At 52.0% G+C, this 22,437-nt stretch overlaps 1 protein-coding gene across 4 annotated transcripts in view; it reads left to right on the top strand.

The window, feature by feature from the left end:
• Window positions 1-22,437, top strand: part of GLI3 (GLI family zinc finger 3) — a 269,322-nt gene that overhangs the window by 135,163 nt on the left and 111,722 nt on the right. For all 4 annotated transcript variants that reach the window (XM_041722637.1, XM_041722638.1, XM_041722639.1 and 1 more), the window contains one exon: window positions 19,933-20,038. In XM_041722637.1, coding sequence (XP_041578571.1) covers window positions 19,933-20,038 — 106 coding nt within the window. The remainder of the gene's footprint in view (window positions 1-19,932; window positions 20,039-22,437) is intronic.

Here is a 22,437-nt window from a genome sequence, read left to right on the forward strand (position 1 = left end):
TGGGTGTTCCGAGGAATGGGTAATCTGTACAGGGTTATGCTGGCGGCCGTCCTCGGGGCTCTTTGCTTCACGTGGCATCGGTACAGCACGCACCAGGTAAGGGATCACTCCCTGATTCCGCAGGTAGGGAAGCTGGGACTTAGAAATCTCAGGATCTCCAGAGGTCTTACCTGGTAAGTGGCTGAATGGGGCTGATGCCTGGCGCTGCTCTTTCCATTGGTACAGCCCTCTCTTCAGGGTACAGCACAGGGGCAGAGGGACAAGGGGACGTGAACTTCTCTGCCTAAGCGTTTGGATCGGTTCAGTGTGTGCTGAAGAAGGGACACGCAGGTGTATCTGTGCTCACTCCAGCCTTCTGGTGGGCCCTCAGCAGCCTTCATCTCTCTGGATGGCACCAGGCTGCAGTGAAGACGGGAGATGCTTTAGAGCCTGGAAGTTCTGGGTTCAGATCCTCGCTCCCACACGTCCTCTTCCACATGCATGCTGGGCCGAGGGGCCTGTGGCTTCGCCTCTCTGAGCATGAAGCTCCTTACCTGGGAAGAGAGACTAATACCAGCGCGCTTCTTGGGATAGTTGTGGGAATTGAATAAGGTGAATCCACTTCTCAGAAATGGGGTAGACGCAGGGTAAGCCCTCACCAGTGGTCTTCCTTCGCTTGCGTGTCCGGCGCAGAACCTATCAGACACCTGTTCCCAGGGTGGCCTGGCAGGACCTGGCAGGAGCAGAGCTGAGACCCTTTCTTTACTCAGCGGTTGTCATGGGGAGGGGGGGTGAAGAGGCTTATGCAGGCGAGTTCTGTGCCGTCATGTAGTTCCTCACTTCAGGATGGAGAAGATGGCATGGTAATTTCTAAAAAGTTATATTTTCTTCTCTCAAACCTGCCTGGAGCCAGAAGGCTCGGGAGACAAGATTTTGTGAAAATTCTGATCAATAAATAGAGCTTGCCAAATAGTCTTCCAGACGATGTCTACGACGGGGGATCCCCGCTGGCCCTTTCCTTAGACACCGAAGCCCCTGGTGTCGTCCCCATCCGGAGGCCGTGGAGAGGAAGCAGGGCTGCTGGTGCCCAGGGAGGGGGGCCTCCGGGGGCCCAGCTCCTGCACCACCTGCCTCGCCCTCCAGCGTCGCCCATCCTGTTTACGGGGAGCCTGGGCCCGTGGGCTGGGAATGTCTGGGGTCTGATGCCTGCTGCTTTATGTCTCCCGTCCTCTCCCCCATCCTCTCCATCTTCGGGGGGAGTGAGTGTCTCTAGTAGGGTGGCTGTGACAGATGCTGTGGGAATTCGGAGTTTGGGATAATGAGCTGTCATATGTCATTTCACTTAAACACAATAATACAAATATTTTGATCAAACATTTTCTCCAGCTGTTGAGCGAAAGCAATAAAAGCAGCAGGGAGTGCCTGCGACTTCTCTGTTTCTGAAACGCTTTAGCCTGCAAAAGCTGTTGCCTGTTAACTCGTTCTGCCCCCCCGCCTCCCTTCCCGCCCCTCTCCTGACCGCTCCCATCACCCGCAGAGTGTCCACGGTCCTAGGTCCATGAAAGGGGTGCGAGTGACCACAGCTTGTCCTAAGCGGCCCTTGCACGGGCTCAGAGCAGCTGCAGCTGCTGCCACTCGGTGAGAGTCGCCCGAGGCCCCTGCAGCCGCCCCCAGGCCCCCCCCTCCCCCGGCTGCCCCCGGGGAGCCCGAGCTGGGGGCTCTGGGCTTGCATCCAGCCTTGGGGCAACTGTCTTCCCCGGGCACCTGGTGTCCTGGGTGGAGGCTGGTTTGAGGGTGGATTTCCTGTCTCATTCTGCTGGCTCCCCCTGCTCTGACCTGGGCCCCCGGAATCTCCTCCTCCTCCTTTCTCTCCAGGCCCAGAGCGTCTCAGGGGTGCAGCAGGAGCGCAGTGTGGCTCAGGATCCGAGGGACCCAGGGGCCGCGCGCTCCGGGCTGGTGTCCGCAATTCCATGTGCCAGTGGGAAGGAAGTGAGGAATGGCACCATTCTGGAGGGATCCTTTGGGCCAGAAAACCTGAAAGCAATGGCCTGCACCCTACCCCAACAACAACTAGGGCCTCAATCTGAAAAAAAAAGAGCCTCCTCTGACTCAGCAATGCCACCAGGTCTGACATTTCTCCCGCGAGTGGGGACAGATCAGGTCCCTCACCCAACACTTGAGAGCACCCCCTCGCTCTCCCTCCCGGGGAAGGGGAAGGTGTAGGGCTAACCTGCTTCCTGCACCCCGGACTGGTGCCCTCCACCCCCCGCCTACCCTGTGGTCACCTGCCTCTCCTGTGACCGCAGTTAAAACACCCACACGGAGCTCCTCCCTGGGTCTTCCTAGGCACCCCCTCTCCTATCTCAGGGGCCAGGCTCCTGGGGGTGCGGAGGAGGGTGGTGGTCCTCTCCGCCCGCCCCCATCACCTCGCGCCCCCCTTGCCCCCAGGCAGCCCTGGCCTCTGTGCATTTAGCCTGAAGCACCCCCTCTCCTGGCTCTGGCTCCAGCCCTGCGTTGCCCCCTTCCTCTGCTCACCCGGACCCGGCCTCCCCTCCTGTCACTCACATGCTTCCCTGCCACTCCCGCGGCCTCTGATGGCTGATGGCACAACTGGGCCCGTGGCCGCACCCCTGGTCTCCGGGCCAGAAGTGAGTCTACCGCATCCTGGCCTCCGCCTGGAGCCCGGGTGCCCTGTCTTCTACCCCCCCCCAACGGGGCCCTTCCCTGCCGGCCTTCTGTGTCCCACTGCAGCCCGGTGCCAGGGTGACCCCTTAGCAGTCAGGTCCCCTCCTCCTGTCTCCCGAGGCCCTGCAGTCCCGCTGCCCCCACCCCTGCCCTGCGCCCCCCTGGGCCTGGCAGCCCTCCTGGTTCCTCCGGCTGCACCCCCGCCCCCCCACCAAGCCAGTACTCCCCGGAGATCTGCTCCCTCCTGTCTCCCATGCAGTCCTCCCAGGCTGTGGGCCCGGCCTCATGTCCTTCCAGGCCTCGTGTCCTTCCAGGCATGGCTCCAGAGCAGTGGTTCTCAAAGTGGGTCCCCTGCCCGCAGCCCCAGCAGCACCCCGGAACTGGCTAGAAAGGCCGGCCCCCTGCTCCCCTGTCCTACTGAAGGGGAGGGGAGGGGACGCCCCGTAGCTGGGTTTTCGGGGGGGGGCAGAAGCACACTAAGGAGGCACACTGAGGTCCCTGCTCTCCGTTCCTAGTGCCCCTCCCCTCTAACCAGGCTCCCCCTTCTGCAGGGGGAACAGGCTTCTCAGACCCTCTTCCCTCACCCTCCTTCTCCCCCCGCACTTGCCTGAGCGCCCTCTTCTCCCTGCGACTCTGAGCTGGGCCCTCGCGGAGGCTTGGTGACAGGAGGGTTAACCCCGAATAGAACTGTGAAGGCAGGTATGGGTGGGGTGGTGACACGGGAAAGCGGACTCCCTCGGCGCCTGGGTGGCTCAGTCGGTGGAGCTCTGCCTGGGGCTCAGGCCGTGGTCCCGGGGTCCTAGAATGGAGCCGCCGGCCTTGGGCTTAGGCCGTGGTCCCGGGGTCCTGGGATGGAGCTGCCTGGCCTTGGGCTCAGATGATGGTCCCGGGGTCCTGGGATGGAGCCCCCTGGCCTTGGGCTCAGGTGATGGTCCCGGACTCGGTGATCGAGCCCCACATTGGGCTCCCTGCTCAGCGTGACATCCGCTTCTCCCTCTCTCTCTGCTCCTCCCCCTGCTTCTGCTCTCTCTCTCTGTCAAATAAATAAAATTGCTGAAAAAAAAGAAATAAAACAACAACAAAATGTGACTTCTCCTAAAACTTATTTTCAAACCCAAGATGCCTCTGGGACAGTCTGTCCTTATCTTCTGCTTTTCTTCTTCGTTCCTTTTTGTTTTCCTTAACAGGAGAAAAGTTCTGGTGGTGTTTTGAGGCAGCGAAGAAGGGCATCGTGTCCTTGGCTCTTAGTCCTGAGTTTATTTGAGAATGTGGCCCTTGAGTGATACACACACACACACACACACACACACACACACATTTTACCTCCTGGAGGACCACTGGCTTGGGATAGGGAAACAGGCAGGCTTTATGTAGGGGGCACAAAGATTTGTCGTAAGCTCTAATACATGAGCATTCTCTTACTCTTAACATTCTGCATTATTGTGTGTTTTTTTTCTCTTGTAGATTTATTACATTAGCACTTAATTACTCTTCATGACAGTATTAAATTTCATGAGTGATTTATAGTTTTAATAGAGACTTGTATGATTTATTGCAGTTGGCATTTGAGGTTTACCAACTTCTTAAAAGCCATGAGTACTAGAATTGCTTAATCTGACCCTGTCCGGCACAACCACAACATGGGTGAAACCCCAAATTCAAGTGTAATAGGATGACGCCTGTACCGCCCAGACTATTTTTGTTTGATGTTCCAGTTTCCGGTTGTGATGTGTGTATGTGTGTGTGTGTGTGTGTGTGTGTGTGTACATGGAGCAGCAGTGGTAGGTATATGTGTGTTCTTAAAAAAGGGAGGGGAGTTCTTTTTTTTACAGCTATGCTCCCCAGATGGCCTCCTGTGCTCTGGCTCTGCATGGGGAGGTGTGACGAGAGCCCCTGGGGTACGGGGCGTGGGGGAAGCTGGTGACAGGCCTGGGGCTCTGAGGCCAGGACGCACAGCATCTGGCTGGGGCCGTCGGGGGGCTGGCCTGCTGTCTGGGCCGCCCCGCTCTGGAGTCTCTCACAGCTGCCGCAGAGGAACCAGCTCTGATCTGCTCCTGGTCAACCCCGATCACCCTGATCCACCCCAATCCACTCCCATCCACCCCAATCACCCCAATCCACCCCATCCACCCTGATCACCCTGATCCACCCCAAGCCACCCCCATCCACCACTATCACCCCAATCCATCCCATCCACTCGGATCACCACAATCCACCCCCATCCACCCAGATCATCCCAAGCCACCCCCATCCACCACTATCACCCCAATCCATCCCATCCACTCCGATCACCCCAATCCACCCCCATCCACCCAGATCATCCCAAGCCACCCCCATCCATCACTATCACCCCAATCCATCCCATCCACTCTGATCACCACAATCCACCCCCACCCACCCCCATCCACCCCGATCACCCCGCAGGGTTTCCCGCATGTCCCCTCCTTTGCCAGGAGACCATTGGCTCCGGCCCCACCACCCACCACGGGCACCGCAGCTTCCTGGTCCCTGTCCCCAGCCCCTCTGTCCACTTGTTGCTCCGGCTCCTGTGCTTTTCCCAGGCACGTCTACGCAGCCGTTGCGGAAAACGAATATTGTTTCAATGGGATGTTGCTTCTGTATTTTAAGCTACGGGGACTGGGGGTGGGGGGTAGGGGGGGGAGCTTGCTCCTTCTGGGGTTTTGAACTTCCAGGAAAGAGGTGTGCCCTGGGGGCCCTGCGTGCGGGGAGCAGCCCTGGGGCTAATCCTCCAGGGCCCTCAGCCTCGGGGCACATAATCTCTTTGGGGTTATCTGTTAATTACCAGTGAATGTGTGAAGTATTTGTGAAAGGGCTTTTGAAGGGACTTGCACGCGCTGCTCCCGAGCCAGGCCCCTTCCCGGCGGCTTGGCCCCCCTCAAGTGCTGGCATTCTCTCGCTAAATTGTTTGCCTTTCTAATGAAGTGCACTGTTTGTTTGACTCTGCAGTGGAAGGTATTTAACCGGGACTAAAGTAAACGTCGGGGACATTCAAATAAGCCGTCCTCGTGCTATCTGCTTGGTGCGGGAGGGAAGCCCTGTGGCCGCCCCCTCCGAGGACTCGTTAGGCAACTGTTGAAATGATAAACGGAGCCGGCGGATGCTGCCGGCCTGGGCCTTTGTGCAGGCCCCGGGCCTGGGAATTCCTCCCCGGCCACAGGGGAGGGGGGAGCCCACCGAGTCTCGCGGTTTAGTAATTGTGATTTATTTCTGTGGAGCGGGACTTGGGCTTCATTCAGTCTTGATTAAAACCAGCCAATTAGCCCTCGGGATGGCTGGCGGGTGGGGGGGTCGACATCGGTAGCCGCAGGGAAGGCTCCAGAAAGAGTGTGGCGTGGGGGCCTGGCCCGCATCCTCCCCGGCGGGCCCACGTGCTCAGGACCTTGCTGCCTGCCCAGCGGGGGCCCCGGGGCCTGGGAGAAGCGGCTCAGGTGTGCTGGGGAGACCCGACCACGGGGTGCGGGGCTGAACTGCCCCCCCCAACCCCTGCAGGAAGGCCCACCCTGTCCCAGCCTCTGGCTCCCCGGGTAGGGGTGGGAGGTCGGGGTGCGAGGCTGGGCTCCGGGGGATCCCTGGGTGGGTGGAGGAGGAGGCCTTGAACTGCTTCAGCCTCTGTTAAGGGGTGAAGCAGCAGGATGCCGGGGAGGGGAGGAATAGCTGCCCTCAGGAGGAGCTAAGTGGTGTGGGGCGCCTACTGGGAAAGGAAAATGATGGGCCCTTGCTCAGAAATGTGTTAGGAATTTCAGCATGGCGGGGCGCTTGGGTGGCTCAGTTGGTTAAGTATCTACATGCCTTTGGCTCAGGTCATGATCCCAGAGTCCCGGGATCGAGTCCCGCGTCGGGCTCCTTGCTCAGCAGGCAGCCTGCTTCTCCCTCTGCCTCTCCCTCTGCCTCTGTCTCTCCCTTATTTAATAAATAAATAAAATCTTTAAAAAAAAAAGAATTTCAAGATGGCAGTGGCAGGTCATGGAAGCAGGAGAGGGCCTTCGGGTGGGGGCCTGGATCACGCATGCAGCTCTCCCTCTCTGGCTCTACAGTCAGGGGGATCTGCACCTGAGGCCCGAATGCCCTTAACTTCCTGCCTTCTCTCCCTGTTTTCTCCTTTTGTGAAACATGGTGAGCAAACACCTACCTCACTCAGCCATGTGATGTAATTTTAGAAATACGTGAACAGTGTTGAGCATAATCCTTAGCACGTAGTAAGTGCTCAGTGAGCGATAGCTATTTATTATTTGAATGTTTCTGTGGCTGTCTTGTTTTTTTTTTTTTTTCCTCTCCTCTGTCATGGACTCAACTGGGCTGGGTCTTACTTGGTCTTATTTTATGGGTCCAAAAAAAAATCTATATTATGATTATAGTCATTATTGTCATTTGTTTCTATGTAAATCTCTAAGATTCGTTTTAAAATGGGAAGCGTTTTCAGCGGTGTGGACAGGTGGAGAGAAGCCAGGTACTGTGGGAAGGTTGTACGTAGCAGAACTCGTCCTATACAGGCTGCCACATGCATTCGTGATTCAGTGTGCTAAATGTTTGGTCTTCTGATTCTGAACAAGGGGAACCTGAGTGGGAAGGATGGCTTTTCTACGGAAAGGGTATTAAATATTGTGTAAATACACACTGGCTCCAAGATGACTGAGCAGTAGGTTATCATCAATTTGGTCTGTTTCATGGAATCCACATACTGAACCCATGCTTTGTTCTAAATACATTGAGATTCTCAAATTATCATTCTTTGGGTCTTTATTAACACTTACAAACAGCAAGGTGTGAGACACAGCCTCCCTGTCTAGAAATGTGTCTAGACTCTACTCTCTGACAAGTGGAAACTCATTGAGAAAAGTGCAGGATACAGACATCTTTGGAAGGGTGTGTCCACCATTACCCAGAAGTAATATATGTCTGTGTATTGAGGCCCTGGTCCCTAGGGCCGTAGGGTCCCCAGGTGTAGATATGGACTCCAGAAGTAGATCATGTTCCCTGTCCTCAGGGCACAGAGAGCAAATGGGCATCATTTAGACACCGACTAAGTATCGTTTGTGAAGGCTCGGTCCCATGCAGTTGGTCTAGAAACCAGGGTCCCTTTGGGGAGAGGCAATAGAGGACCCAGGTGGCGATCACATTGAGAGCATGAGCCTTTGTGGATGAGGTGAGCAGCTGCCACATCCTGATGGAGAGCCCTGGGGAGAACTGGCCAGGGGGTCACCTTCTGAGACAAGGGATGTCTCAGGGATCACTGCAGAGTTTGATCTGCAGAATGCAGGCCAGTGGGCCATAGGCCGTCCTGGTGGCAGTAGGGGAAGTGGGCAGGCAAGCTCGGGCCCCAGGGAGCTGTAGGCAGCAAACCTAAAGCCCCTGCTTAGTGAGGGCAGTCTCAAGACCACTGGCCTCTCCAGAAAGAAGTGTCCCTGATGGTACCTAGCTGAATAGACTAGAAGGTTTATGGACCAACCCCCACTCCCACCCCCCACCCCACCTATTATTACCTGAGTCCTAAAGAGGAACGCTGGCAATTGGAATTGCTTTTGGATGTTTTTGAGTAGCTCAGCTTGTCTGGACTGTAGGAATCATGGAGGGGAAGAGGGGCATGAATGGCCTCTGTTCTCAATAGGCACGATGAGGTGTAACGCCAGAAGTCTGGGGGGCTTGGGGCCAGGTGCCTCTGCCTGCAGTATAGTGTAGATACCCAAGGGCATTACCATGAGAGCAGGTACTCGAAGAGATATCCAGTGAGAGATCGTCTGGAATGTAGTTAGCATCCCAAAAAGAAGTCAGATGAGACGGTGGCCAAGGAAAGGGTAGCCAACAAGAGAGGACATCCCAGTGTGAATTTTGGGGAATGGCCCTTGGAGTTGTTGAGTCCACATGTGGGCATCTCCTGGGCTTTCTATCTGCACACCCAGGAATTTGCATGAGCAGCAGCAGTATGCACGATGGACCTTAGAGACCAGTCCCTCTGTCAGGCCCACAGCTTGGGGGCAGTGCGTGGACCGTAAAGAAGGCAGGTGGTCAGGTAAGTTCAGTGACCCTGCTCGTCAGGGGGCTGGCAGCTGGTGCTGCCAGATGGCCACCGTTCCACCAAGGGTGCAAAGAGACTTCAGGTGGGATATTACGATGAACTTAAATAGGTTTTGATTTTTTTCCTTTGATTTTTTTTTTTTTCCCTTTCTGGGTCCAAAATATTCGTGCGATTGATTTGATAAGCTCAGCTTTATTAATGGACTAGGGAAATCTCAGGCATTGAAAGTTTCCACTCTTTGGTCATCTCCATCATTAATGACGGGGATGCTGCGGGTGCAGGTGCCATAGCTGGTCCTTAGAGCCCTCTTCTTAAGCAGAGAGATGTTTCCCTCCAGTGATGCCATTTGCTATCTGCTTACGTGGCCAATGTCTTTGAGCGCACGTGTGAAATACGTGCCTAGGGTCTAATACTGGAGTGTGGTGGAAAGAGTGGTTTAAGAAAAACGAAGAATATTTTAGTTCTTACATTCTCATGAGCCAAAAAATATGAAGGAGATTTTTTTTTTCTGCACTAGCAGCAGCGGATCCTCCCCCCCCCCCCCCCCCCCCGACTTCCTTGCTCCTCCTTGCGAGGCCATCACCGTGTGCCTTATTATTTTACAATCATGGTGAAAGAAGCACTTAAAATAAACTCTTTTCTTAAAAGCTCTGTGTGTTCCTGCTTCACGATGCTTCATAGACAGTGAGAATGCAGAGTTTAAGGGACAGGAAAGTGGAGCCTTTCAGTGCTCCCGGTGTGCAATAAATGTGCTGGAATTTCAATGGATTCCAAAGGCGTAACAATAATAGCATTAAGAACAGGCCAGGGCCTTTGATGTTATTGACAAAAAGAGGGAGAGTGTGGGCGAAGGGGCCTCTGTCATTTGTGTCCTGAGCTTTTAAACTTTTGACCTCCAACCTTTTGTGTCAAAGAGCTTTTTCCATATGGGGGCTAGCCCTCTCAAGTATCCTGAATTCACTGAAGCATCAACATTTTCTTGGCGGGAAAGGGCATTCGGTGTCTTGGAAAAGGTCCAGCCTGGGGAGGTTACTGCTGATCGCCAACCATTGTCCCCCCAGGCTGGGGGGTGGCGGGGTGCGTTTGGATGGTGGCTTCGCATGCCCATGTGGAGTGACTGGCCATGTGGCAGGTGGCAGGCAGCCTCGTAGGGCTGGAGGGTGGGCAGCAGAACCACGGCGACGCCCCGTGTGTGCAGGCATCTCTCGGGGAGCTGGCCCTGTGCCTGTTCTCAGTGTGCGGAGCACCTGGAAGGCTGCACAGGGAGGATTCCAAAGAGATGGCAGCGTGCCTAGTGCTGGAGGCCTGGAAGGTGATGGAGGTCCTACAGCGCCCACGTGGGAGACTGGCCTGGTCCACTGCTGCCATTCCCCACGCCCTTGCCCTTTCCTGTAGTCCACATCTCCTGGCTTCCTGCAAGGATCGGTGCACCTCTTCTGGGCCTCATGCCCCAGGTAGCCTAGGACGGGAAGTAGACTGACAGGTGCCAGGACAGGGAGCGTTACTGTCCCCTGGCATGGCAGCGGAACAGAATAAGTGCCTGTCTTCCTTGTGGGTGTTTATCTGCCTCAGCTGTGCTCACAGCTCAGTCATGAGTAATCCCATACTGGTGTGAGCCAGAGCGCTCGAGTAGGAACACAAGGGCCCTCTGAGAGCTTTGAGTCTAGTGGGAGAGGAGATGGGGGAGCACTTGGAGGTGCAGACAGAGTTGCACAGTTGTCCGTGGTGGACCCACACAACCTGAATGATGGAGAAGGGAAGAAGGGGCAAGTATTCCCTCCAGGTCCCTGGGGAAGCTTGACCGAGCAGGTGGTTATTTGCATGACTCTCGAAGACAGACTAGGAGCTGACGAGTAGGAGGGAGTTCGTTCTCCACTGAGAGGACCTCAGAAGCCATGAATGGCTTCCCCTTGACAACAGGAGCATGGGGATGCAGCCCTGTTGTTGGGGGCCTTACTGCCCATCGGAGGTTGAGTTGGATTGGGAAGGTTATCCAGGGCCACTGCAGACTTTGGGAGCAGGGAGCGACATGGCCAGTCTAGGTTACCGGAAGATAAGTCTGGAGAATTTGGTTTAGATAAGACGTGATAGAAAGTGTGAACTCTGACAAGCATCAGTAGAGCGTCCGAGCACTGGCTTTGGGGTGAAAAAGACACTGGCTGTGCCATGTTCTCCTGCCTTTGCCTGATTAAGGGCCATCACCTTCTCTCTTGTCTAAAAGGATGGTCATACGGAGACATAAGTGAGACCATGAGTTTACCTTTCTTTTTTTTTTTTTTTAAAGATTTTATTTATTTATTCATAGACACAGATTGAGAGAGGGAGAGAGAGGCAGAGACACAGGCAGAGGGAGAAGCAGGCTCCCTGCAGAGAGCCCGACGTGGGACTCGATCCAGGGGCTCCAGGATCATGCCCTGGGCTGCAGGGCGGCGCTAAACCACTGCGCCACTGGGGCTGCCTGAGACCATGAGTTTAAAACTTAGTACAGGGACGCCTGGGTGGCTCAGCGGTTGAGCATCTGCTTTGACTCAGGTCGTGATCCCGGGTTCCGGGATTGAGTCCCCCAATGGGCTCCCTGCGTGGAGCCTGCTTCTCCCTCTGCCTGTGTGTGTGTGTGTGTCTCTCTCTCTGTGTCTTTCATGAATAAATACATAAAATCTTATAAAAAAGAAAATGTTTCTTAAGAAAAAAAGACTTAGTACAGTACCTGACATGTATTATTCAGTGAATTTTGCTTCTACTTTTGACTGTTTCTATTAGTACTGATAATTACTGTTAATGAGGTAAACCTTGAAAGACCATTCATTACTGATGGATGAGAACTAGAAATGGGGTGGGTAGTGGAGTTTAAAGAGGGGAGAATAAAAAAAATCTCTTTTTTATTAAGCATTTATTTATTTATTTTAGAAAGAGAAAGAGTGGGTACACATGCATGTGGTGGGTGGGAGGCGCAGAGGGGGAGAGAGAATCCCAAGCAGACTCCCAGCTGATTATGGAGCCCGACGCAGGGCTCAAAAATCTACTGTTCACCAGTTTCTGGTCTGACGTTGAGCCGAATGAATGCGTGCCTCATTTATTTCTCATTGGCTGCAAAGACCAGCCAGCACGCCCTGAGGTCACTGCTGGGTTTCCATTGCCATCAAAATATTGCTCCAGTGGACTTGGATGAGTGGCTCTCTCGGACGAGTGGCCTCCTTCTCCCGCCAGATGCTCCGAGCGTCAGCCCTGTGGGGCTCCGTCCCGGTGGGTCTGGGTTTGTGTGCCTGCGGGCTCCTCGTGCCTCCTGCTTCGGATTGAGCCCCCGGCAGGGGCTTCACGGTGCCTGGAATCCTGCCTCCTCCAGCGTGCTCTGCCCGAAATACAAAGAGCACGGACTTGGGTCACAAGGCCTTAGTTTCCCGCAGCTTTGTGTAGGTCACCTCGTTTTCTGAGCAGATCGTGTAAGTTGCCCTTCTTGACTCTCAAGATTGTCATGACAATAGGAAATAGAGAGAAACAGGACTCGGGGAAATAATACTGAAGCTTTGGAAATGAGTCTGGGGGTTGCCAAGAGCATCCCGTGAGGAAATGTGGATGAGTTTTGTAAAATATAAAGTATAATATTCTTTTGCCATGACATTTCACTACCTGCTTCTGCTAATTTCGCAACACTGAAATTGTGTTTGGGAGCTGTTTTTTGAGTAAATTTATTTTGGATAGGATACAACTTCTAGACCTTACCTTTGTGGATGAACTGTTGGCTTACTCACTAAACCAGGCGACTTCTGAGTCCATTGTGTCTCCAAGGCCTCTGTAGTTAGCTCTGAGATACCAAACACTTTTCCTGCAAACATTTCATTCTCTGCTTTCATTTTATCAGCATTAAGAATCCTACCGCGTATTTTTAGAGCTATGCATTTGGCTTTTGAATCATGTTGCACCAAAAAATGGTCATTGATCTATGACTTTGTGATTAGTTATCAGTTCCCATCTTTTAATTTCCAAGCTTGCTTATTGTCACTGGAAATGCACCATTAGTCTATTTCAAAGTAAGTGATTCGCCCCTTTTAGAGGTAGTGATTCCTGGTATGTTGTCATGTGATTTCCCCCAGAGAATTTGGCGGTTTAGGTATAATGGCCGTGAACCTTCTCTTATTTCTCCGTGCTTCCTTTTCCTCTGTTTATTTTTTTCTCTCCTATCCTGGCAGGAAAGCTAGAAACAACAAATATGTCATGGATGCACATATATGGGATCATAGGCAAGAGACATTCCAGAAACTGGATGGAAGGATGGATTCCTTTGGGTTGGCCAGTAGATAGATGTGGTCTGTCTCCGCCATTGGGAAGCTAGTGGATGAGACTTTTAGCTGAGAAATGTACAAAGAAAGGTTCGCTGATGAAGGAAGTTAGAAGGAACCAAAAAAGAGGAGAGGTCAAGTGTTTGTTCACTACCCAGGACACATTCGAGGTGCTAAAGGCAGAGGACTGTCTGTCGTTTTCTTGTGGAAATACGTAATTATGTTTGTTAAGAAGCATGATGTGGATGGATTAGAGTGTGATCAGAGTGTAGTGCCGGGTAGCACTTAGATCTAAAATGTTAATTAATTTAATACGCCTCTGTGCTACGCAGAAGAAATGATAGAAAGATTGCTATTTGAGTAGTGGGGAATGCCCATGGAAATTTATACAAGAGGGTTCAGGAATGTTGGATAGTTGCCAGATATAATATTTATTGGGTTTTAGGAATAGCATAGTTTTTGTTGTTAATTAGCTTTCTGTGAAGCTTTGTGTATATTTTAGTTAATTTATAAGGAAACTTAAATTTGCAAGTGTTAAATGATTATTGCCATTATTTTGCTAAATTTATAGTCTATTTCATCCATCAATATGCTTATCTTAGAATGTGTTTAGGATAGGTTTTGCTAAAAATCACAGGATAGGTATCCCTTTTCAGGATAATATATTAGTACAGATACCTCTACTATACCGATATTTTTAAGTAACGCCGATCGGCATCTAGGTACTGTGCATATGCAGTGCTTTTACTCAAAAATGACTCCGGATGGGAAAGAAAAAATTGGTGGGTTGTTTTTCTGAAAGGTAAGAATTACAGAAAATTACTTGATAGTGGTACTCTAGGACAGGGTTCGTCGAACGGTTTTCCGTAAATGTGTCACGCTTTGTGGGCCATGTGTTCTCTGTCATAACTAGTTAACCTGCCATTATCATGTGAAAGCAGACACGAGCAGTTTGTGAGCACAAGAGTGCATCTGTATTTTAATAAAACTTTATTTACAAAAACTGGCCCACGTGAAGCAGTTTGCGGACGCCTCCCGTAGCATTTTCTTTCCAAGTAAAAACGGCCCCCGCCATGGCATACAGTGACAAAATAATACATCTTTTTGTGTTTTCGTGTTTTTTTTTTTTAATCTATAGGTTTCTAGACATGTATAGGTTTCTAGAGTGTATCAGAAGCAGTTTTTTAAAACTTGCACCACAGTACAGGGGGCCTTACACGTGCTAACGGGACTGGAGATGTTTCCAATTCTAGACCACACGCGTGTGAGACCACAAAGAAGGTTCCTCGTGCTCCATGGGGCGCTCCGTGGGGTGAGCCCACTGGGTGTGCAGCCAGGCCACAGCTGGTCCGGGTGGGGCGCCACTCTTCTGCTTCCACTCGTAGCACACCAGAAGGGCCACGGACGGCCTTGTTCTGGACATTCCTGGTCAGGCGTGGTCAGAGGGGCGTCACTGGGGTGTCCTCAGAGCGGCCAGATGGTCTCCCTTGTGGGACTGTGCTCCTGCCCGTGGGCAGGAATGTGTGTGTGAGGGAGCCAGCCTGGGTGTTCCGGGCAGGCCGACTGGTGAGGTCTCCTCCAGGCCAGGGAGCCCCGGCAAAGGTCTCACAGGCACAGAAGTGATGACTGGAGATGCCCAGGGCGGACGATGCAGAGACAGGACCCCAGTGGCTCCTCAGCACCTCACTGGAGGGGAAAGGGTTTCTCTCTCTCCCCCTTTCAGCGGCTCGAGACCTCTCATCTGATAGTCACCGGGTGATTATTTTGGTTCTGGCACAGTGGCCGTTGGCCACATGGGATTTTAGTGCTGTTTCTGCTGACGACAGACGATTGAGTGCACTTCAGGGGACTGGACATTCCTACGGGCAGGGTTTACCCTAATGACAGGAAAAATCATCCCTAGTTCTGGTCTCGAATAACCTCCAGAGTCAGCGTGCAGACGACTGGAGTATTTAGCTAAGCCAGGAGACCGTGGGCAGTGGTGGGCCGCATGCGTGTGTGGTTTCCTGCGTGCTTTGGGCCACTCAAGCCCCCTCTGTGAATTGTACTCCTCTAGGGCACTGGGCGAGCCAACTTTGACCTTTCTTTGTCAGTCTGCAACGTTCCTATGGAAATCTCCAACTTCAGAAGGCAGTTTTCCAGAATGGCATCTAAGAGCTCTCCTAGCCTGAGCACGCCGAAACCATTCCGTGGGCCCAGGCAGCAACGGAAGAGAAGTGTCCAGGTGCCTCTCTGGCTACGGGTCTTAGGAGCCACCCGGGCCTGTGGCGAAGGGACCTGGAAGTCAGTGCGTCCCGTTCCTAACGAGGCCCTTACCGCGGAGCGTGGTGACAGCCAGCGTGAAATCGAATACTGACAACTGCACGCAGCACAAATATTTTTTACTGTGCGTTTCCACTTAACCACGTGTCGAGCCAATTACATATGCATGGGGTTCAGAGACTGTTCCACCGAAGCCTCGGATAATACGCTCGCTCCTCACATCTCGGTTCCGTAGAAGGGGCATCTGGCCCGATAGTCAGGCCCCCGGCGAGCGCGCAATAAATCATCTTTGCAGCCCAAGCCCCGCAGCCCACCGCGCCCGCTGCTCCGCGGCTCCCCGCCCCTGCACCTGGGAGGATTTTAATTCCCTCGCGGGATTGATTCCCGGCTCCCGCGCATTAGTCTCCCTGTCTCCCGTTTGGCCCGTTAGTTTGCTGACAGCAGAGTACACAGCACTTAGCGGCCGGCTTGCGGGGCCATCAGTCAGGAAATTGTATGAGAAATAGGAGGAGCCCGGCTTCCTGGCACTTGCTTCTGCTTCAGCAGTTTTCGCCCGACTTTGGAGAAGTCGTCACGCGGGGTTTTGTCAAGGGCCACGGGGACGAACGGCACCCCGGGACCTGCGGGGAGGACGACGCGGTGGCGGCGGGGACCCGCACCTGCTCTCGGGCCGGCGTGTCCCGGGTGGCGTCGTGGCTGCCCAGCCTGCCGTGCAGGCGACGGGCCACAGGCCACGAAAGCACCCAGCGCCGGGGGGGACTTCCTTTTCCTTTCTTTCTTTCTTTCTTTTTTTTAAATCTTTGAGAAAATGTTGTGATGCTCCGTGTTGTGGGATGCAGACATGGTAGGACAGGATCAGGGAGGCTCCATGTCCTGGGATGCCACAGACACGGTAGGACAGGATCAGGGAGGCTCCATGTCCTGGGATGCCACAGACACGGTAGGACAGGATCAGGGAGGCTCCATGTCCTGGGATGCCACAGACACGGTAGGACAGGATCAGGGAGGCTCCACGTCGTGGGATGCAGACACGGTAGGACTGGATCAGCAAGGCTCCACATCATGGGATGCAGACACAGTAGGACAGGATCAGGGAGGCTTCACGTCGTGTGGGATGCAGACACGGTAGGACAGGATCAGGGAGGCTCCATGTCCTGGAATACCACAGACACAGTAGGACAGGATCATATACTCTTTCTAGTCTTCGTTTACCCCTGTAGGCCATCTTCAAGCATGTCTTGAATGGGGAGAGGGGTGTCCCGTTGCATTTGTCCCAGAAGGCAGCGAGGTGCCATCTCTACTCGTAGCCGATGCCCCGGGAGTGGTGGTTTGCACAGACTTCATCAGTCCACGATGAGTGGTTTTAGACTACATCAAGACGGAAGCAAATCAAAATGGTAAAATACTTATTAAACCAAGACCAGATGTGTGCTCAGATCAGATCCATTACTTTTTGTTCTTTATTTACCCTAATTCCAGAACGCAGAATCCGCGAATGTCCTTAGGGCCCTAAAGGAACACACACTGTCCATCGGAATGAGCTTCGACGCTCACAAAGCCCTGGACTCAGCAGCGAGAGAGGACTACTAACGCCTCAGTGATTGTGTCTTCCAGGCTCTTCTCAAATCGTTTTGCAGCACCTGGCCATCTTCTCTTTTCATTCTGAAAGGAGAGAGGGAAAGAGCAAGAGGGAATTAAAGTCCTGTCGAAATACGTTCTGGTTAAAACGAAAAGGTGGCAGTGCCTTTTAAATATCCATGACAGCCCTATCGGTTTCCTTGGGGAGGAAATTTTTATGCAGCTCGGGTGTACTCTTGATTTTATAGGATCAACAGGTTGGTCTTCGCCTGTATGCCCGTAATCAGCTCAAGCTCATTATCCAAAGTCAAGCGATAAGGAGTGTTAACTTCCTGGACGCATGAGGCCGATACTCAGTGTGGAATAAATTCACACACTTTGAGCCCTGTGTATATGAAAAATGTGGATTTTGGGCCTTGTCGTAATTCATCGCTGGACCCACATAGAGAAAATCAGATACGGTTGACACCCACTTATCTGGTGGAGAGAATTTAATCACACAGACCACAGCCAAGAGCCAAGGAGGAAAGAAGTGAAAAGATCCTCCAACTCTGACATACTTGTCACAACGTCCCTGGAAAATGTGTGGGACGAGCCTTCAGGAGGAGGGTCAGGTTTCATGAATGCTTGACCAGAACACGGTGTTAGTGGCCCTACTTTTCCGATTTCCAAGGTCATGCAGGTGATGTGAGCTGAGTTTGAAGGTTTGAAGTCTGCTGGAGGCACGCACGTGTGTTCGCATGAGCACCGACCACCGAACGGAGAAGAGAAAGAACCACCCCTGAGTCCGGCGGCCGTCCCCCTCACCCTGGACTCAAACCTGACACATGTGGGCCTGTTTCAAAATTTAAAATCAGGAAATATTTACTGAATGTGTGTCAGACTCCCAAACTACTGAAAAAGGTGGCTCCACTCCATTGTATGTTGTTTTAAGAAGTATGAATAATTTGCATCGGAAATGATTAAGTGAGGGACACCTGGGTGGCTCCGTGGTTGACTGCCTGCCTTGGGCTCAAGGCGTGATCCCGGGGTCCTGAGATTGAGTCCCGCATCGGGCTCCCCGCAGGGAGCCTGCTTCTCCCTCTGCCTGTGTCTCTGCCTCTCTCTGCGTCTCTCCTGAATAAATAAATAAAATACTAAAAAAATGTTTAAGCAGAATTGGACATTTTGGCTCTGCGTGGCTCACCGAGTTTGACAGCAGCGCTGGATATGCTTTCAACGTCAGCACGCCAGCCGCGGAGCTTTGGTGACAAAAGAGTGACTCCATCCTGCCTTCATAGTTAAGTCCTAAGCAGTGCACTTAAAATATGATTGATTTTTTTCGCGTGGAATTTATACAGCGTATAGTGTGGTAAGCCATCAGGGAGTTGGAAATCCCTCACCTGCTCAGCGTCCAGTGTGCCTCGACTGGGTGACAGCACGGTGACAGCAGCACGGCACCACTGCGCTGACTCCCACCTTTACCTTATGGTAGACATTGCATGCAGTCAGCAAGCCTGTGAGGCAAACATCACATCCTCTCTCAGTCCCAGCGGTTTTCCAAGAAACCTTCTACGTCTGATGGAGCGTAGCTTTGGGCACCTCCTTGGTTCTCCCAACACTGCGTCCATAGTTTTTCACTCTTATTTTTTTTCTTCTTCTCATAACCTTACTGGTAGATTCTCAAAGGAAGGCAGCAAGGGCAAAGTTCAGACAAGGGTCGTAAGGTTTCATAATTTTTTTTTTTCGATTTTAATTTATTCATGCATTTCCTTCAGACTTTGGGAAAATGCTGGAAGCCCTGCTGAGGCACCGTTGATGCGTGCAGCAGTCCCCGGGAATGTTTTGGGGCGATAGCTGTTCTCCTGCAGGTGCCAGGACAAGCGTGTGTGGAAGGTAATATTTGAAGAGAGGCTTTGGCGCAAGGCTCATGGCCTTGGAGACACAGCGTCGCTCCATCACCTTGCTTCTTGGAACTTGGGGGAAACTTGAGTATCAGCCATGCTTCTGATGAGAAAAATCTGGCAAAATTCTCTTCGGGTTTTTCAGTGAATCACTATTTAGAAAAAAAAAAAAAGTTTATGTACAGATTTGTCAGAGGCAGCCTGCTTCAGTTACTGTAGTCAATGGGACCCACAGGAACCCCGGAAACGCTGACAGCAGCCTGAGCCAGAACAGAGGGGGGCTGGTCTGGGTCCAAGGAGAGGGTCAGGGCTGCAGGGCCGGCATTCCTTCCTTTGCTCCCAGCCTCCCTGTCCGTGTGATAGGGTCCGCTCACCTCTTCCAGCCAGACCTTGGCGCATCTCTTCTGCTGACCTACAGATCTGCTGCCCTTTCCTGTGACAGGACAGCGGAGGCCTGACCCAGGACAGGGAGGAGGGGAGCGTGCATTTAAATTCTAAAACCGTGGGACCCCTGGGTGGCTCAGTGGTTGAGCGTCTGCCTTCGGCTCAGTGCGTGATCCCAGGGTCCTGGAATCGAGTCCTGCATCAGGCTCCCTGCATGGAGCCCGCTTCTCCTTCTGCCTGTGTTTCCGCCTCTCTCTCTCTGTGTAAAATAAGTAATAAAAAATAACAAAAAATAAATTTTAAAACCGTGTGTGTGTGTGCGCGTGCTCCATACATATGCACGTAAGTGTGTACATACATGTATATAGACCCATGGATTGTAGCAGGGACTTTTTTATTTTTTATTTTTTTCTGGCCGGGGCTTTAGAAAAGACTCCTTCCTTTAAAAAGCATCAAGGATGGGAGAGAGATGAAACTAGTATTTATATTACGTGTTTGTCTAAATTTCACCTGGCGGTACAATTGAAAAGAACTCTGTGTCCTCAGATCTGGTCCTTCGGGTTTTGCGGCTCCCTTCAGGCCTTCCCTTCAGGACAGGACACGTGTTATTCTCCTTTTCTTGCTTTTCCTTGGGGGTTGTAGCTGCAGTCCTGGGGGCAGGTGCTAGGTGCTTGGTCATACTTCTCCAGGACCCCCGTACCTCCGAATGAACTCGAAAGACCGCTTCCCCAGGTTCTTCAACGTGGGCTTGGCCTACGTTGTGAAGGAAGTACGGCGGCGTGGTGTCATGGGTTGGGAGCCTGTTGCAGAGCCTTCCTTTTATACATGCTGGATTTTCTTTCTGTTTCAGACCCTTCTCATCTCTTTCCTGCATTCCACCCTCCTGTACCAATCGATGCAAGACATCATGAGGGGCGTTACCATTATGACCCGTCTCCGATTCCTCCACTGCATGTGTAAGTAGTCAACCTTTACCCACTACCGAAGCAGAACAGAACACGAGCTTTTACTGTCTCACGACTTTTGGTGAACGGTGCGGCAACTGGGCTTTGAAGATGTGATACAAGTGTAAGATTTACTTTTGAAATACGGCAAGCCTATCTGTCCCTGGACTCACTGAAGCAAATCCCCGTGGCTTCCTGAAGAATGCCTGTCCCACTAGGTGGCTGGCAAGTATTCACCATATATTGTGCTGACGTGTGTTCTGTGGGCCGTAAATACTAAATTAAAAAGGTCTAAGTGGGAAGTTACCACTCGGAATAGGTGTGTGGGAGAGGTTGGGTTTGAAGTTTTTCATGCTCACATTTCTGTTCCCTGGAAGTCCCGTCCCAGAGATCGCCATGAATTGTCATGAAATTTTTATGGTGAATTTTCAGGGCCCCCACGGTGTGTAGAGCGACAGTGACTTGATTGATGGGGAGGTCTCCCAAACGGGATGGCGCATGTGACGGAGCACATGATTTACACAAAGATAAAGGGAAGGAATGGTGGTGATCACATCCGTTAGGACAGGAAGCAGAAGAACACTTTGTGGAAATAAATAGTATCTCACCCAGGTTGGGGGTAGCAAGAACAGTGGATTTCCACGCGAAGGTGGTATTCTTTTGTTGCGATGTCCGGAAAACTGTCGGATACTATAATTACTGGTGCCAGCGCCTGGGAGGGGCCACCCCTTCATTCAAGGGCCCTTGATGTATACATTTAGTCAGATCTGGTAATCACCCTTCATTCTGAGACAGTAAAGTTAGAAAAACACAAATAATACTTTGAAGAATAATGCTGGTTATTTAGATGGTGGATTGCGTCTCCATGGCCATTAGTTAAGCTGTGTAATTACGTATGTGCCAAAGAAAAATGAAGTTGTTTTAAAACAAGTCCTCCTCTGTGAACAGAATTAATTGATATTAACAGCCGTAACTACATGCCCAAGTACACATATAATATTTTACCAACAGTTTTTTGGATCCATCCCCCATTATTGAATTGTAATTTCAGAGCAGATTTGCCTGGAGGTAAGTAATAAATCTGTGTTGCAGACTTCCATAAGCATTAAAGGAGAAGTGGGTATTTATAGAGAGAGAATACAGAAACTTGTGACTTATTCTTTGACTTTTTTTTTGGTTGAAACACAAGTAAGTATTTACAGGGTTCTGAAGCCTGCTAAAAATATATTCAAATAAAACCATGAGGCCAATTAAAAACCCCTATACGGAAAGAGAAGGAAATTCCAAATTCAGGCTGAAACCTGCCATGTAATTCATCCTGCGGTATGGAGGCTTTGCGGGGCAGATGGGACCTCAGAGGCCCTCAACGAGGCTCTGCCCCATGGGGTACAGAGCCAGCAAGGGCCAGGCCCGCCTTGGAGATGCACATGGCTCATCCCTCTCACACTCCGGTCTCTGTGATGCGGTAATTTATATCAGATTTCCTGTGGAATTTCAGAATGCTTTACTCTTTCAAAAAGACTGCTATGGAGAAACTTCCCCCCGGATTGAGGTTATATGATGGAATGAGCTAGTTCCTATGGGTTCATTATCGCTTGCCTTGTTATTAAATAATTCAAATATGACTCTACCAATAAAGATCCCACGTCTTGGTCCTTCGCCAGAATGCAGCAACAGCAAGCCCTCATGTGGCCCATACCTTGCGGCCGGGGCCCTGGTCACTGTCCCTTCAGGATTAGCTCGCCTGTGACAAAAACACCACAGGCTTGAGGCAGGTCGGGTTTGGAAAGTCCTGGGAGTTGGGGGTTGCATTTCAGGTATGACTGCTGAGCTGGGGTTTTTATAGGTTTTAGGACTTCCTGCTTTTCTGGCCAAGCCTTAGGGTACTTTCACACAACCGACTGAACTGTTCCCTAGCTGCCTAAACGGATAGCTCTCAAAATTCATAACGTGAGGCGAGTCGATAATGCCGAGGCCCAGAGGAGGGTCCTGGAGTCTTCTGAGAGGGGGCGTCATTGCCCCGTGCAGAGGGCAGTGGGAAGGTGGGTCCGTAGCCGCCCAGGACAGCTAGGCCTGGAAGGGCTCTGGGTGGACACTCGAGAGCTTATGTGGTTGGCCCGGGAGGCTCGGACACATGTGTCTCTGGTGCACCCTTGGAATAGAATGTTCTCTCCGCATTGCCCTCAGTGGCCCTCCTCTTCTCTGTGACATACCCCTGCTTCAGCTCCTCATCGTCAAGGCCTCCTTCCAGGCTCATCCCTGCCCCCGAGGCCGTCCATCTAGCGCCCCACGTGTGCCCTTACTCGGGGTACATCATCTTTCTGGTGATTTCCAGCCCCTGCTCATTGCCCCCTGCTAGTTTGCAGGCAGTGCCCAGCACCCGGCCAGGCACCCTGTAAAAGGTGCTTGGT

The sequence above is a fragment of the Vulpes lagopus genome, chromosome 11 (assembly GCF_018345385.1).
Source record: "Vulpes lagopus strain Blue_001 chromosome 11, ASM1834538v1, whole genome shotgun sequence".
Lineage (NCBI taxonomy): Eukaryota > Metazoa > Chordata > Mammalia > Carnivora > Canidae > Vulpes > Vulpes lagopus.